The following is a 17,925-nucleotide window of genomic DNA, read 5'->3' on the forward strand; positions in this document are numbered from 1 at the left end:
TAAATGAGTTCAAGGCTGTGTGAATGTTGAATAGTTGTTCTGGACATGATGTTAGGGCCTCTCTCGATGAGTCTAAGGACTCCTTGGAGTTGCCCGTTCTAATAATAATATTGCAGTTTTGTTAACTTCAAACAAGGCATTTGATTTCATCGACAGGAACAAAATAATAAGTGTCTTAAAATTTATGACATTAGATTCTGAAATACAAACCTTTATTAGGATTTATTATAAAGGTATCAAAGAAACTCAAATTTAATCAAATAAAACAGACATATTCAAAGTTGTCCACTCTCACCAAATTTATTTACTACCTACCTCAAAGAAATATGTAAAACCATAGCTGAAGAACCAGGTACACAAATAAATGGCACAAATATCAACCACGGTAAATATACACATACAATAAAAATTTTACATGAAAAATTCAAAACTTTTGGAATGAAAATCAAAAACAAAAAAATAGGAATAAAATAAAAAGCAAAACAGAAACAATGAAACTAGGAAGAGTTGAGAAAATTTCAATAAACTTAGATATTCATATATTTGACAGATAAAGCAATTGACCTGTTCAAGTTACCTGTCTGTGCTCCTAGGATGCCGAATTGATAAAGATGGTTATTGTACTGAAGAAATTAGAAGATTATTATTACTTGGAAAGAAAGCAATGACAAATTTAAGCAAGATCTTTAAAGATAAAGATATTAGTCTCACAACAAAAATTAGAATCGTGAAAGCAATGGTATTCCCTGTGGTACTATATGGATGTGAAAGTTGGACCCTGAGAAAGAGTGAAAGAAAGAAGATGCATTTGAATTATGGGTTTGGAGACATGTATTGCAAGGCAAACCAATAAATCAGTGATAGACAGAATAAAGCCAGATTGCTCCCTGAAAGCTATGATCATGAAACAAAAATTATCATACTTTGGACATATTATGTGAGCAAATGACAGTCTAGAGAAGAAGATGGTGCTCGCTAAAGTTGATGGAAACAGGAGAAGAGGAAGACCAAGAATTAGATGGGTAGATGGAGTTAAAGAAGCAACTGGAATGCACTTGGAAATTCTGAAAGATATGGCCAGGGACAGATCTAAATGGAGAGTGTATGTTCATAGAATTACCAGGAGTTGAAAATGACTCGATAGAACATCACGCACACACACACACACAAAGCAATTTAATACTTTGGCAGTTGCATTATTCATAACCTTGAATACAAAAACAGTAAAATATAGAAAGAGAAACAAAAACAATACACAAACAATAAAATACAGAACATAGGATGGTCTAATACAAATATTAAACAAAATATGGAAAAGTAATAGCATTTCAAAAAGCTTCAAACCAAAACTCTATAAAACTATTATACTTCTACAAAATATGGAGCCTCAATCAGAACATTCAAAATGAAATGCTTAAGAAAAATAAATACCACCCTCTAATCAAAACACAGAAGAAATGAGCAAGTCAAACACAAATTAAACCATAGAGAAGATATCGTAGATATAAACAATCAAGATGGTTTGGACATCTCCAGATAATATCCTCTAAGAGATTACCAAACAAAGCCTTGAACATAATCAATATAGAAAGACAATCAAGAGACAGACCAAAAGGAACTTAGTTACAGTCTTCGAAGGAAAGGTCACAATTATTGCGCTTCAGGGAGATGACAGAACTGGACAAAGAAAGAGCCAAAGATTTTTTTCATGGGAGGACTCAACCACCATCTGATAGATGAGAAAGAAGAAAGATCAAGGCAAAATATTGGCTTAATAATTTTAACTAAAAAATTTAGTTAAGTTTATTATTATCTGCTATGGGCATGATTATCTTGTTGATAAACACGTTTTGTCTTATCGACAACAAGATAATCATTGCGTCAAAACCAGACCTTACTTGTATCTTATATTAATTTGGTATCAATATACTTAACAAATTTCTTGACAGCAGATTTGCATTCCACATGCTACATTCTCTCAACTTTCAGGGATATCTCCATGTAGTCTCTAGTAAAATCTTCTATATCTTTTTTGTCTGATGCCCGTTTCACTATCTTCTTCTACCATTCTTTGTCCAGTGCACAGTGTCGCAGTTTTTGTACACCCATTCCACACCAGTCTTTTATATCGTCTATCCATTCTCTGTATGGTCCACCTCTTCTGTTTAAACATTCCAAAATACCAAACATAAATGTCTTTATCTTCCGGTCCTCACTCATTCTAAAGATGTGCCCAAATAATTGCAGCTTCCGTTTTATAATCTTCTGCATTAGATTCTATTTTGGTTGTATCTTCTGATAGAGCTCTTCATTGGTGATTTTCTGTACCCATCCTATTCTTAGAATCTTCCTGTAACAAGTTCTTTCAAATGCCAAAATTCTTTTTCTTGATTATTTATTACCCACGTTTCAGATCCGTACAGTACACCGCTGAAGATGCATGTTTCCAGTACTCTTAGTTTTGTTTGCAGACTGATCACTTTACTTTTCCAGATGTTATCCATGGCTTTCAGATTTGTTCTTCCTTTTGCAATCCTGATCTTTATTTCTTTTTTTTTACAGTCCAAGTCATATGTCAGTTTACTTCCCAAATATGTGAATTGTTCTACATTTTCTATATCAGTTCCATCCACTTGTATCTTTTGTTTCATGTTCTTCTCACCAAATACCATTGTCTTTGTTTTTTCCAAGTTCATAACAAGTCCAAATATTTTCCCTTCCTCATTTAACAGTTTCAGTGTTTTTTGTAGTTCTCTTTCGTCTTCTTCATTAATAACAATGTCATCTGCAAATCTCAGATTGTTAATTCTCATTCCGTGTACAGATATTCCTTTGGCATCTTCCTTCAATTTGTCCATTGCTCTTTCTAAATGTGTGATGAAAATGCTTGGTGATATTGGGTCTCCCTGTCTAGTACCTCTGCTTGTTTTAAACCATTTCCCCAAATCATCACCTATTCTAACTGCTGCAACTGCATTCTGATAACATCTTTTAATATAGCTATTAGTTTTTTATCAATTCCATAGGATTCCAGAACTGTCACTTTCTGGTCAATACTGTCATTTATAATGACATATATTATATATAAATATTTAGCACCATTGTTATTGTTTTATTCGACATTAGAAAGTGGCCTAAATCAGGTAAAAATAAAACCTCTATAATAGGCCACCTGTTGAACATGTAGTTGAAATTCTACTGCACTAACTATATAAACCTGTTTACCAGGCCCCACATTTCCATTATCCATAAGCATTTCATTTAGATATGAATCATGGATGAACTATATGGCCTGAAAGAAAAACCTTTATGCAAAGCAAATATGATTCAAGCAACGCATTGAAAAAATGTAGTGTGAATCATATTTGATTCATACGGCGGTCAACGTGTTAAAATAGCTATTCTGCAGACCAGATGATAGATAGCATGCTGGGCTGAATTAATGGTAATGATAAATTTTGGAGACTCAGTCAGCTGGTGAATAATTCTACTGCCATTATTCTGCAAGCAGCACCAAGCGAGAGCAAGTAGTAGTGGTAGTGTACTTTACTAGCAGAGTTTAACAATGGATCAGTGATGGCATGTGCTTAGCAGGTATTACTACGTTTAAAAACAATGTGCATCATATCCAAGGTTTGTGTGTGCATATGATTTCTGATGAACAATGACCAGACGATGTAGGATTATGCTTTGGCTTTTAATGTTCTGAGTAGGTGTAAGTGTGGCATTTCTTTCTTTCTTGAATTTTCAGACCAAACAGTTATGATTCCACATAAAGAATTTTTGTTTTCTGTCATAGTGTACAACTTTCACTGATTCTATGATAGGCTAGTCCAGATTGTGTTTCTCTCTTATTTCACATCTTTAATTTGTTCTGACATGGGGCATCTCCAATTTATCCTACAAGAAAATCTTCTTGTATGATAAATACCATTTGACTAAGGTGGCATTTGTGTATACGCTATCTCTCTCTTCCACACCTATAAGAAAGTTTTCAAATTAAATTCTCCTCTTTGGCTAAAAATCTCTCAGCCTCATTTTATCAAATTTATTTGCTCTCTCTCTATGTCACCAATAATGCTGGATAAGGTTTTTTCTGATGCAGCTTTCCTAATAGCAAAGTAATCTTCTCTTGAGATTTTAATGTTTGCAACATCAACTGACTTTCCTTTTCCAACTGCAATGATCTAGCAGGTAGATATGCTGCAACATTTGTTTCCAACAGAAATTCACAGACCTAGCAGAATACCAGATAATCCTAAACACTCTTGGCCTTTTCCTCACTGGTGAACTTCTAACTATACTCTATGTTCTTTGACCTCTAGACAACCCCACAATTAAGTGTTGATGTTTTCTCCCATGGAGCAATACTTACTGCACATTTCAAGGATCATCTATGTTTTCCTCTTTCAGCCTTGCTAACATACTTAAAGAGCATGATTACATTGGGCTATGGAAGATGTGTTGCATTATGAGAGTGCCAAAGAAAGCAAATCTTCATGATTTCTATGCCCTATTTCTTAAGTCAGTTATTTTTGGTCTTTTGTTCCAAATATGAATGCACCAGTGAAGCACTAACTTTTTATGCTGGAATGGGAGCATTCATTTCTTTCAATATTCTCATCTCTTATCTAAGTCTTAGTTCTGCAAAGGAAATAATCAACCAAATCACAAAGTGCTTTTATCAAGACCTCCATCTTCCTTTTCTCTTTTATACTAAGACTCAAAATAGTTGCAATGAAATTATCAACATGTTCAATTACTGATTTTGATAAGTACAGAAGTAGAAATCTTGCGGTTTCTAGACTCTTGCAAAACTGTTGGCTCTAGCTTCTGTTTAACCTTGCTTTTCAATCTCTCTTCTGCACTTCAATGGTTCTACCATTGCACTGTTACTGACAGAAAAAAGTCAATCTCCTGGTTCTTATTTTTCCTTCAATTTCTTGCATAGATAAAGGTAAATGCTCTCCTACCATTCTTCTATTCAAATGATACCTGTCCTGTGGGCTAGAAATTAGCCTACATCCAATCCATTCCTAAGTGCAACAAATCCTTACCATCAAGGTATCACAATTTTACTTATTTCAGTTCTTTCCAAAGTAATGAGGAGAAAAAAAAACTATTATATCAACTTCTGCACTATCTAAAACCTCTTAATTAATAAATCAGCTGGATTGGCAGTCTTCAGTTCAGGTGCGCATTAACTCTGATGGTGGATGGATCTTTATCCTCAAACTTTAAAACTAATGCTAGTGTTCCACAAAGTTTTGTTCTTGCATCTACTCTCTTTGTACGATATATCAGTCAACTTCTCACGTTGCCTGCAAAATCCATTCCATAGTTTTGTTAATGACAATATACACTGCACTCCTCTTTCTCATTTAACAAATCTTGCACTACACGAAAGAACAAAACTTACAGAATACAATTTTAGGATTCTAAATTCTAACCTACAGAGCATTCTTTAAGTCTCTTGTTCTTGTTAATTTCTATATTAGCAGAGCTCGGTCCTGTCTTATATCTCACAAAAGAGACTCCATTTCCAATATAACACCCAAATCCTTGTAAAAAGGCAAGGTTTCTCATTTTGAAATAACTCTAACCAATCTTTCTTAACATAAACATATTACAAATATCACCTCCATGGCATCCAAGACATCAGGTTTGCTCTTTCAATCAAGAATTACCTCTGAATAACTATTAACTGTGCAAATTACCAATCTATGTAACCATTAAGTACTGGTCACACATTTTGGGCAATAGAGTTTCCTAAATATCGTTACTGAGTACAGAAGGGAGCAATTAGGTTGATTAATGATTCGTCTCACTTAATTCACTCTATTTTCTTTCACAATAGCATTCAGTTTCTGCTACCTGTATTTTTCTGTGAATAATTTTTTACTCTTGGCAAAACTGGCATTTGTAATTCCTCTAATTTCTCTAAACCTATTACAATAAGTGCAAGTATTCAAAATATGCTTTCATAGTTATTATTATTATTATTATTATTTTCGGGCTACTGCAGGGAGTCCTTAGACTCATCGAGGGAGGCCCTAAACATCATGTCCACACAATTATACGACATTCTCACAGTATCTATCATACCTTGCTTTCAACTCGCTCACTGTCATAGCACCCACAACAGACTCTGGCAGCTTATTCCACTCATTTACCACTCTAAAAGTAAAGAACCCAGCTCTAACACCACTGCTAACCACACTCTTGCCCAGCTTCCATAGGTGTCCCCTAGTTCTCCCACCACCAGTCCTGATCTCAAAAATATCCTCTGAATTAATCTTATAGAATCCTTTTAGTAATTTGAATGTCTCAATCATATCTCCCCTTTTCCGCCTATCAACCAGTTTCTGCAACCCACAAATCTTCAACCTGTTCTCATATGGTTCATTCCATAGACCTGCTATCATCTTAGTCACTCGCCTCTGGATCCTCTCCACCTCCTCCCCATCAAGAAGCAAAGGAGGTGACCAAATCTGGGCACAGTAGTCAAGATGAGGTCTTATCAAGGCTCGGTACAGAGGTACAATAACTTGCTTGTCTCTGCTCGTTAAGGTATTTTTCAACAACCAAGTGAGTTGATGAGCTGATTTAGCTACTTTCGCAATGTGCCCTCTAAACTTCATCTCCCTATCCACCAACACTCCCAGGTCCCTGGCCTCATCAATCTCTTGGAGTACAGTTCCACCCATGTGGTATACTGCTGCTAATCTTTTCACCCCAAAATGCATAACCTTACATTTTGTCACATTAAATTGACATCCATTCTCCTTAGCCAAGAACTCTAATCTATCTAAGTCATCCTGGAAGACTTTGACATCTTCTGCATTCACTATCGCCCTCCCCAACTTTGCATCATCAGCGAACAAATGAACTGTTCCACTTAGATCCTTCCCTATATTGTTAATGAACAGATTAAACAGCAGTGGTCCAAGAACAGAACCCTGCGGCACCCCACTAGTCACAGGCCATCTTTTGGACTCCACTCCTGAATAAACCACTCTTTGATATCTCTCCATCAACCACCCACCTATCCATCTCACCAACCCTATATCCATTCCCATATGTTGTAGTTTACGGATTAGAATTCCATGTGGTATCCTGTCAAACGCCTTTGCCAGGTCCAGCAGTATCACTGTAAACCCATTTCCCTTATCCAGTTCAGCCGTCACCTTGTTATAAAACTTGAGCAAGTTACTCAGGCATGATCTACCCTTTACAAAGCCATGCTGTCCCCTGTACAGTATCTCATTTTCATCAATCCATTCCTGTATTTTTCTCTTGATTACTTTCTCCAAGACCTTGACAACAACTCCTGATATGCTGATCGGTCGGTAATTTGCAACCATAGTCTTGGATCCTCCTTTATGCAGTGAAACTATTTTCCCCTCTTTCCACGCCTTCGGGACTTAACCAGACCCGAGACCCAGATTAAACAACATGGTCAAGGGCACTGATAATTCCTTAGCCGCTTCACGCAAGACCCGTGCCGGCATACCATCCAATCCCACAGATGTATTCACATTAAGGTTCTGTAATAGACTATTCACCTCCACTTCATTCATCACAATTCCCGTATAAACTAATGGCTCCTTCATTTTTTCAATGTCTCCACCTGGATGATATTCTTTTGCAAAGTGCGCGCTCAGTAACTCCACTATATCGACTGGTTCAGTGACCTCCTTACCATCATCATTCCTTAAAATCATTTTGCCATGTACAGTTTTTTCTTGCTTGCAGCATATTGAAAGAACTGTTTGGGATTCTCTTTTGCTTGCATAGCTAGTTTCCTTTCATAATCGGCTTTTGCTGTTTTTACCACACTCGTTACCCTTCTGGCCTGCACTTTATACCGTTCATGTGCCTGCAGGTCACCCCCTTTCTTTAAATTCCCTCCACAGTTGTTTCTTTTTTTGCAGCTCAAGCTTAATGGTGTTATTCATCCATTTAACCCCTACTTGTTTTACTATTCGGACCCTAGGTATACAATCAGCCATAACCTCCTGTAAATGCTCCTTGACCACTTCCCATGCTCTATCTACGTCCAGCCCTTGCAATTGTACATGCCATGGCACTGATCCAAGCAATCTCCTAAGCTTGTCATACTTGCCAGCACGGTAATTCCACATATACCGTCTTAATCAAAAATTCCACACCTTTAGCCACCTCCCAGGTCAAGACCTTATGATCACTCTCACCAATAGGTGGCAACATGGTCATATTCATAACAGTCAAATTGTGAGATGCTATTACCAGGTCAAGCACTCTCACACCCCTAGTATTTTCAATTATATGCTGTCTCAGATAGTTATCCCTTAATAATTGAATAAAATCCATTTCCTTCCTCACATGTGTCCTCTCCTCCTTCCAATCAATGTTACCATAATTAAAATCCCCCATAATAATTACCCTCCATCCACTCATTTCATCAATTTGTTTATGCATACTATCTCCACCATCTATTCCATCACCTGGTCTATAGCAGCACCCAACTGTATATTTTATTCTGCCAGTCTCAATCTCACACTAAACAGCCTCAAATGAGCTCCTTTCACTATCCTGCAATACAACTTCAATTCTCCTTGGTTGCAGTTCATCAGCTATCATCAATAACACCCCTCCCTCCATTTTATTCTCTCTGTCCCTCCTAAACACACTATAACCTACACATTCTATCCCACTAACTATATCATCTTTCGTCAGCCATGTTTCACTACTGCCAATAACCTGTGGCCAGGAAGAGCCAATCAAGGCCAAAAATTCTTCCTTCTTGTTCCTAATACTCGTGGCATTAGTATACATGAAATGCAGTGATCTCTTTGTTCCACCCATATCTTGATGCGTTATTCTAAATGTTCCATTCCCATTTTTTGTCTTTAGTGCTGGCTCAGGTACATTATATACATTTTTACACTCAACTGTCTCACTGATGTCTGCATATCCATTCCCCCGCATCCTTGGTAGTTCTAGTTTCCCTGGTTCTGCACATCCATTTTCACTTCATTCAGCAACACTTTTTCCAGTCTTCGCACACCAAGTCCATTCAAATGCAGGCTATCCATCTTGTATAAGTCCTTTCGCCCATTAAACTCATTCCACACGTCCACGAATTCCACACCACACCGGTTGCATAACCTGCGCATAATGTCATTTGCGATTATGGCCCTCCTTCTAAACTCCTCTCTGTCATACCGCGGCAACAGACTCACCATTCTAACTCTGTCACTCTTTTCTTTCGCTATCTTTAACAATACTTTCAAGTCCTCTCTCTTAGTTCAACTCCTATGTCACAGGATAAATTTTTATTCTCTTCATTCTTTCAACTGCTGTCTTCTGGAACATTCTATCGCCGAACTGAAGCCTTTTCACTCTTTATTTAGTAAATACTTTATGCACCGACCAAGAGTTCGCTTACAAAAAACACACCTCTTCGGCATTTCAAGTTCCTTAGACAATATGTAAGGTTTCTGCCTGGTATCTGATGATGAACCAATAAGTTCGGAACAGCTGTCAGTCCAGTGAAACCTTATCAAAATGGACCAATAGGAGGCGAATATACAGACTCTAGCAGTCGTGCTCCCTATTAGGTCCGGCTAGAGCAATTTGTAAATAATGGCGCGTGTATTCTCGTAAGTTCCCTGGTCAAATTCCACATGAAACTTTTATAGTTTTTGTATTCAGTTATGAAATAATGCTGAATTTAATATCCACTTAATTTTTGTAATTCTCTTATTAATTTCTGCAGAGGTTCAAATAAAAAGTTAACAAATTTCCTCTTTCTTCTCAACTTCCTGCTATTTTATAGTATTATATTATACTATACTTGACTGTAATTATATTATTATTGTTATTATTACATGATGCCTCCAGGGAGTCCAAGTACTCATCATAAGAGGGCACACTACTCTACTTCACTAAATATATGTCATCCTCTCCACTGCTACTTACTTGACAAGAAATTATATTGTTTTAATCCTTTACCCAGGTACAGGATTAAAACAAAAATATAATTCTGGTCAAGTATAACACATAGGTAGTCTCCAACTTGCATAAGAGTTACGTTCTGCAAATTTGAGGTATCTCAAATTTTACATTAGCCAGATTTACATCTCTCCTTACCTGTTAATTACACTCTACTGTTTATGTGTTTACAATACGTGTATGCAGCAGTTTTAAAAGTTTAAAAATTATAAATGTTACAAAGATTATAAATGTTAATGCAGAGTAATGTGATAAAATATATACAGTATGATGTACTAATATCTATTATCCTTTAACTTTTAATATTATTGATATTATTTTGTTATTTATTATTATTAAAAGTCAGACTGCGCCTTTGTAATGTCTTTTTCTTATCAGTCGTAATACAGAGTTTATCGTCGTTGCTTGAGCTAGTTCTTCATGCACAAAACTTATGATTATTCTTAATCCTTTTTGTCTAAAGTTTTACTCCCCCTTTCTCTCAAGGCCGTAAGTAAGCTATCTCACGTGCTCGAGGTGCAGACACAGGAAAAGCTTCTGGCTGGGATCAATGTATTTCTCTTGTATTGATCCTTAAAAATTTATTTTTCTTTACGACTGCACCATTAAGGATTGTGCAAAAGAACTGTTTTTCTTTCCCCTACATGCAAGAGAAACATTCAGATAAGCACGAGAAATATCTGTCAGTCAGTCGTGGCTACTTCTATTCTCAGGACACAGGTTCTATATTTTTATGAAACAGTGCACTGGTAAGACAAGATCAGGCAAGCTATTAACAAAACTAACATGTTTATTCATTCAAAGACAAAGTAAATACAAAAATTTAAACTGTACATATCAAGTATCTGGTTCTGACTAATTCAACTAGATAACAATGGAGACAATACAAATCACGTGTCTAATTCTCCACATGATTATATAAGCATTTCACTTAAGTTTTAAGACAAAGACAATATATATTCACATAACCTTGCAGACACGTGGACAGACTTAAATACACTTTAACTTAACTCAAGCTATAAACAGAAAGAGGCATAATCTACATTCAATTTTTTTCATCACACAACATTAGCAATTTCCTTAGAGCTCTATATACTGCTTATTCACATTCAAACAGAATGGCTTTCCGACTTCACTAATACTTTCTATGTTAATAGACAATTGAACCGACATTCGTCGCTTAAATTTCACAATTTAGGAATTTTACATAAATCATCTTACTTACAATCTTGCCAGCTTATTACATATAGTCCTTGATCCTAAGGTACACGGCACGTTCTGCTTCTTCCGAAAAATTTCCGATCGGGTACTAGTTTACGACAGCAATTATACAGCATACACGTAGATCATCGAAGAATCATACGGTAGAACATTTCAAAAGGACTGTCTCTGCTGCTATCTAACTTCCCATCATCGTCGGAACTCTTGATCACAGAATGTGACTCACACCGTCCTCTTGCCACACGAATAAAATTTCGAAACTAGAACCTTTGGCCGTCAATTTGTGTCTTTTATTTCACTCTCCTGACCTTGGCGCTTCTTCAAATTAAGTCCTCCGGATTTACTGGAGGGTTTTTCTCCACCACCCATGCTATCTCTGGGTTTTGGTGAGAAAACTCATAATCCGGTGACCTCCGCTATTTTCGCTAGCCTTAGGTCTATCAGCATAATCCTGTCTTAGCTTATTATTTTGTATTGTTACAATTTTAGTGATTCTTATTTAAACATTTCTAACAATTTGTTACCAGATTTAATACAGCAAAGTGAGTTGCTACATTAATTTAATTACAAGTATTTTATGTAAATTTTAATTCCTATGTAAAATCGATATAAAAAAAAATTTCTAATTTTTCTTTATATGAGATTTTACAATGAGAAATAGAAAAAAAATTTAACTTGGCTGTTCAACTTTTCATATGAAATTATCAAGAGATGACTGAAAAGTCATTTCTTTCTTCACTTCATATAGTTCTCTACAATAGGCTAAAAGCAATTGCCATTTCTTTTTTGGGTCACCAAAAAGATAAACAAAAAGATCATGAAGAAAAATTTCATTCCATGATCTTTGACTAGATTAGATATCAGAAATAAAATTCTGAAGCCAGTCAGTATGATGGTCAATAAAATGATCTAAAGCAAAGTGGTAGCAAATGACAGCCTAGTTGGCTGAATGGTTAACATACCTGCTCTCAAACTATCAGGTTGTGAGAGTGAATCCCACCATAGAAATGGATGCTTGTGATCTTTAGGCCAGAGATGAATTTCTCTGTTTGGTGCAAGGTCCCTGCCCAGCTTATTGGAGGCCTGAAGTAGCTTGAAAAAGTTCTGTTTGATATCTAGAGTAGGGTTTCCAGAGTATGTAAAAAAAAAAAAAAAAAATTATAAAACAAAATAATAATAAAAAAATCATAGTTTACCCACAGTAATGATGTATGACAGCTTTACAACTTTTCAAGATAGAGACGAAAAAAAAAATGGATAAATAAAAGTAACAATTCCATTGTTAGCAGAAACACTTATGTAATACTGTATGCAATAATAAACTTCATAGATGAGCCTTCATACTTAGTCATTTCCATCTTTAGGTGGGAAGCCATAAGTTCAAATCTCATCTAGGATGGAAGAACCTTTAAAGGCTTTCAATTAAAGGCAAGTCAACTACTCTCATATGAATAATATGAAGATAAATTACCTTGACAGGAAATTGAGATTAGCACACTGAAGATGAGATGGACTCCAATTTCATTACTCATTACTGTCCATAATTCTTAACAAAATTTTCCAATGTTTGTCTACGTGCTTTGTACAAATATGTAACATTAGGTACCTACCAAATTATCAATTCACTTATCTAAATAAGAAAAGAATGAAGGGTACGTTTGGCCCCCAAAATGATATCCCCCACCTGGATTGTCTCAAAATTGACTTCCAAAAGCAGTAATGACTAAAACAGTTCTTTTATGGCTGATATATCAAGTTATTCAAACAACCATCATAAAATATTTTGTATGGAATTTGCATTTCACTATAAAAAGATTGCTACCTATCGTTGGAACCTAAATTTCAAATATGAGATCCTCTTTCCTTTTCACCAGATTTATACATGCTGGATTACATATTACTCATTAAGCTGATGAACCTACCACCGTAACTACATACCAGTGCTACATAACTACTATTTCACCATAGAAAGTCCAGAAATCATTTGGATTAGAGCACAAGAACCATTTGTTATAGAGGTATGAATTTTCTCCACTTATATTTTACTTCAATTTGGTTAATTTTCTTTTTCTGATAAAGTATATCAAGAAAGAAAAAAAGTCACATATATATACACACACACACACACACACACACACCGATGGTGGTCTGCAAAGTTCTTGGCCTCGACCAACCATAGATGGCAACACTATCAGTTAATTTTTTTTTTTCTAAGTTGGTACATCTGTCATAAGCATGTGAAATTGCAAGTCATTCTATCAAATAGTTTGTTTTATACAGCTGTCTGAAGCAAAAGTGTTGTCTGTATCCCTTGAAATGGATAAAATTGAGTATCGTGCAGTTATAAAATTCTTTGAAAAAAGAAGGTTTAACGGCAAAAGAAATTCATTCAAAGTTCATAAATGTTTATGGGCACTCTTCTCCTTCATTTTCAACAATTAAGAAATGGGCTGCCACAGCAGATCAAAAACGCACGCGCATGAAAATCTCTGAAGAGCGTGGGAGCATTTTAACAATAATAAAACTAATTTTGTGCATCGATTTATTACTATGGATGAGACTTGGATTCACCATTACACACAAGAATCCAAACAGCAGTCAAAACAGTGGACAGAAGCTGGTTGTTCTACACCAAAGAAGACAAAGTTGGTTCCATCAGAAGGAAAGGTCATGGCATCAGTGTTTTGGGACAAATGCTAAATGCATTTTGTTTATTAATTATCTTGAAAAGGGGAAAACAATAACCGGGCAATATTATTCCGATCTTTTAAACAGACTAGACAAAAAAATTCATGAGAAAAGACCTGGTTTGCAGAAGGAAAAAACATCTTTCATCAGGACAATGCACCCCTGCCCACAAAGGTGTTATGGCAATGGGAAAATTAAGGGATTTGCACTATGAATTGTTGGAACATCCACCCTCTTCCCCAGATTTAGCTCCTTCTGACTTCTATCTCTACCCAAAACTTAAACTTTTCCTTGCTGGTCAGTATTTTTCTTCGAATCAAGAGGTGATTGCAGCTGTAGAGGGGTATTTTGCAGATCTTACTGAGAACCAAGGGATGGGTTAATGGCGCTGGCGCATTGCTGGAATAAATGTATTAGTCTGAAGGGAGATTATATTGAAAATTAAAAAAAAATGTGAAATTATAAATTTGTTTTTTCATTGTTAGGCAGAGAACTTTTCAGACCACCCTCATATGTGCTTTGTATCATGGGATACTAAGGCAAGTGATGCGAAGTCATAAGCTTCTATATATGAGTTGTCCCAGTCCTGAAAATAGTTCAGGGGCAAACTTGTTTGCTTACACTTGGATCAAGGATTAGACCAAGTACAGGGGATCCCCAGGTTACTTATGAACAGGCTCCCATAAGGATAATTAAATAATTAAATTCATAATTCCGGAACTAGTTTCTTTCACGCATGTAAACAAACCTGCACTTCACCGCATTATTAAAGCAGCTCTTCCCATTATTTCGAAGTCGAATTTAAGGGCCTAGGTCACACTTGCCATGTTTGAAGATTAGTTCTTGAACTGTTTTATTCCTGCCATTGAACGTTATTGTTTGGAAAAGAAAATTCCCTTTAAAATTCTGCTTGTGTTGGACAATGCTCCTGGACATCCCACATCTTTAGATGACCTTCACCCTAATATAAAGGTCAATTTTTAATACCCAACACTACATCATTACTACAGCCAATGGACCAGGGAGTCATTTCTGCATTTATGGCTTATTACTTACGGCGTACATTCCCACAAACATTCAGGGCCATGGAAGATGATGTGATGACTTTTAGAGAGTTCTGAAAGAATTATAACATCCATGATGCCATCAAAACATTGCTGATTTTTGGGAGGAAGTGAAGCAATCAACAATTAAAGGGGTGTGGAACAAACTGTGCCCTCAATTCTGTGATGATTTTCGTGGCTTCGCAAAAGACATCGCTGAAGCCAGAAAAACTGTGGTGAATAGTCGAAATGCACTGCAATTGGACATCAATGAAAATGACGTCATTGATTTACTAAAGTTCCATTCACAAAAATTAAGCAATGAAGACCTTATGGAGACAGAGAAGCAGCTCATAGAAGCCCAAGAACACAAAGAATCAGAAGATCCAGTGCCAAGAAAATTTATGTCAAAAGAATTAGCTGAAGCTTTTTGTCTCATTGAAGCAGGATTTGCTAAGCTTGAGGAGCAAGATCCTAACATTCAGCGGTTTACAAAGGTTTACTGTGCAGTTAGTGAAAACATCAGTTGCTATAAGGCCATTTATGATGAAAAAAAAAAGAGAAAGGCTGTTCAACACCAGATACCTTTTTTAAAAAATTGACTTCAGTGGGAAGTTCTCCTCCTCCAGAAACAGAATCAAATCCTGATTCTCCAGCACCAGGTCCATCCTCTCTAGCATCATTTCCATTGTCATCATCATCGTCTAATGTCCTCCCTACCAGTAAGCAAGACATTGATACATGCTTTAATATTCTTTTTTTGAAATTTTTCTTATCTAAACTTTTTGTATGAGTTTGTTTTTATGTTCTGTTTGTTTGAATTAAAAGAAAGAGCACAATAGTTCTGTAACTTATTATTACAGTACAGGAGTATTATTATTATTATTACAGTATGACACTCAGATCCATGATTTGTATGCAACTCAGATCCCTCATGAACAGTGCATATTGCATATGCGCTGTTCATCAGGGATCTGAGTTGCATACAAATCTGACTTAAAGACGTTGGCAGGAACATATCTCATTCGTAACCCACGGACTGCTTGTATATAATTTCTTGGTATCTTTAATTTATAGTATAACCCAAGTGAAAAAACTTCCAACAACTATCTCTAATCCAGAGTAATTTAATGATAAGGTGTAACAACTTTTGACAACTCGTATATGAAAAAAAAAAAATATCTTCTGCATTACTTCTACCTTGGTATCACCTCTGGGTCTGGCTCCCACTGATAAGACCTCAATAAAGGTCGAAACTGGTCTTGGTAGGGACCCTTCCGTATAGCATTATACATACCTGTAAAGATATGTGCTTTGCATTATGGGATACTAAGGCAAGTGATGTGAAGTCATAAGCTTCTATATACGAGCCGCCCCAGTCCTGAAAATAGTTCAGGTGCAAACTTATTTGTTTACACTTGGATAAAGGATTAAACCAAGTATATAATTTCTTGGTACCTTTAATTTGCCTATTTTGTCAGTGGATTTTTTAATGGTATGTTAACTGGTTCTGTAGAAATCTTTTCAAAGAATAGGTGGTAGCAAATGACTGAAAACGTTTCTTTTCATTTTTCGCGGAAAACAAAATACTAACATTTAAGGAAGGAAACAATGAAAAAAATTAATTAAATTCTTCATTCAATCATTCACAATTTACATTCGGCTTTGAAATATGTGTTGGATCTAATATCCACTTGACTTATATAATTTAATTCATATTTAAATAGGATGTATAATATGACGGAAATTTCTAAATATCCAGTCATACAGGTTACACTTATTTTTATCTAGGATAAAAATAAGTGTAACCTATTCGTCCGATTATTGAAATGCTAATTTCAAAAACAGACTAAAGTGTGTGAGAAGTTAAAACGTTATACAATTATCCGATATGACATCTAATAAGAGTAAAACTGATATCAAATTATACATCAGGATTAAATATATTTCCAAAAACTTAACATTAGCAGTTCATAAAAGAAGAAGATATCAAAATTAAAGCTTCAGATATACATTTAAAAAAAAAAAAAGAAGCGTTATTCACAAGCATAAAAACTCAATCCCTATATATACAGAGTAAATCCATATAAATTTTAAATTACCCAAGAACTAGAAAGGTACATTTCTTTACAAATAAAATAAAATAAAAAAATATAAACAGCATAAAACTACTATTACGTTGCAGGTGATAACAGATACGCTCAGAACAGTATTGCTCTAACCTTTTTTAAAGTTGGTCCAAATTCTGTATTTGAAGGGCTTATTTTTAATTCACAAGCTAGCATAGGAAGCCGTGGCACAGCCTCCATTTTTGTTTATGACTATGAAATCATCCGAACGACGAGCGACCTCTTTTAAGACTCTATGATTTCCAATGAAACCACATGACATTTTTTTTTGTTGTTTTATTATTACTATTATCGTTATATTCTTATTTGTGAAGCCAGACAGAGCAAAAATGGAGGAGGAGTATTGATGATGGATGAGGAGTTGTGCCGAATCTAGGGTAGAAATTATTATTATTATTATGGGCAACTCCAAGGAGTCCTTCGACTCATCGAGGGAGGCCCTAAACATCATACCAAGAGCAACTATTTAGCATTCGCACAGTATCTATCATACTTTGCTTTGAATTCATTTACAGTCATGGCACCAACAACAAACTCTGGCAGCTTATTCCACTCATTCACCACTCTCCAAGTAAAAAACCTAAATTTAACACCCTTGCAAACTACACTCTTGCTTAGTTTCCATGGATGGTCCCTAGTTCTCCCATCACCAGACCTGTTCTGAAAAATCTCCTCTGAATTAATCTTGTAAAAACACTTCAGAAATTTCAATGACTCAATCATATCACCCCTTTTCCGCCTTTCAACCAATTTCTGTAACCCACAGATCTTCAATCTGTTCTCGTAAGGTTCATTCCATAGATCAGCTGTCATCTTGGTCACTCGTGTCTGGATCCTATCTACCTCCA

The 17,925-nt window shown here is 35.7% G+C and overlaps 1 protein-coding gene across 1 annotated transcript in view; it reads right to left on the bottom strand.

The window, feature by feature from the left end:
• mop (tyrosine-protein phosphatase non-receptor type protein myopic) overlaps window positions 1–17,257 on the bottom strand; it is a 352,485-nt gene extending 335,228 nt beyond the window's left edge. The window contains exon 1 of the mRNA XM_090413257.1: window positions 17,171–17,257. Within this exon, the coding sequence (XP_090269383.1) occupies window positions 17,171–17,257 (87 nt within the window). The remainder of the gene's footprint in view (window positions 1–17,170) is intronic.
• Window positions 17,258–17,925: the final 668 nt, after the last annotated feature.

Source organism: Typopeltis vanoorti, chromosome 2 (genome assembly GCF_054136105.1).
Source record: "Typopeltis vanoorti isolate ZY-2024b chromosome 2, IOZ_Tvanoo_1.0, whole genome shotgun sequence".
NCBI classification, from domain to species: Eukaryota; Metazoa; Arthropoda; class Arachnida; order Uropygi; family Thelyphonidae; genus Typopeltis; species Typopeltis vanoorti.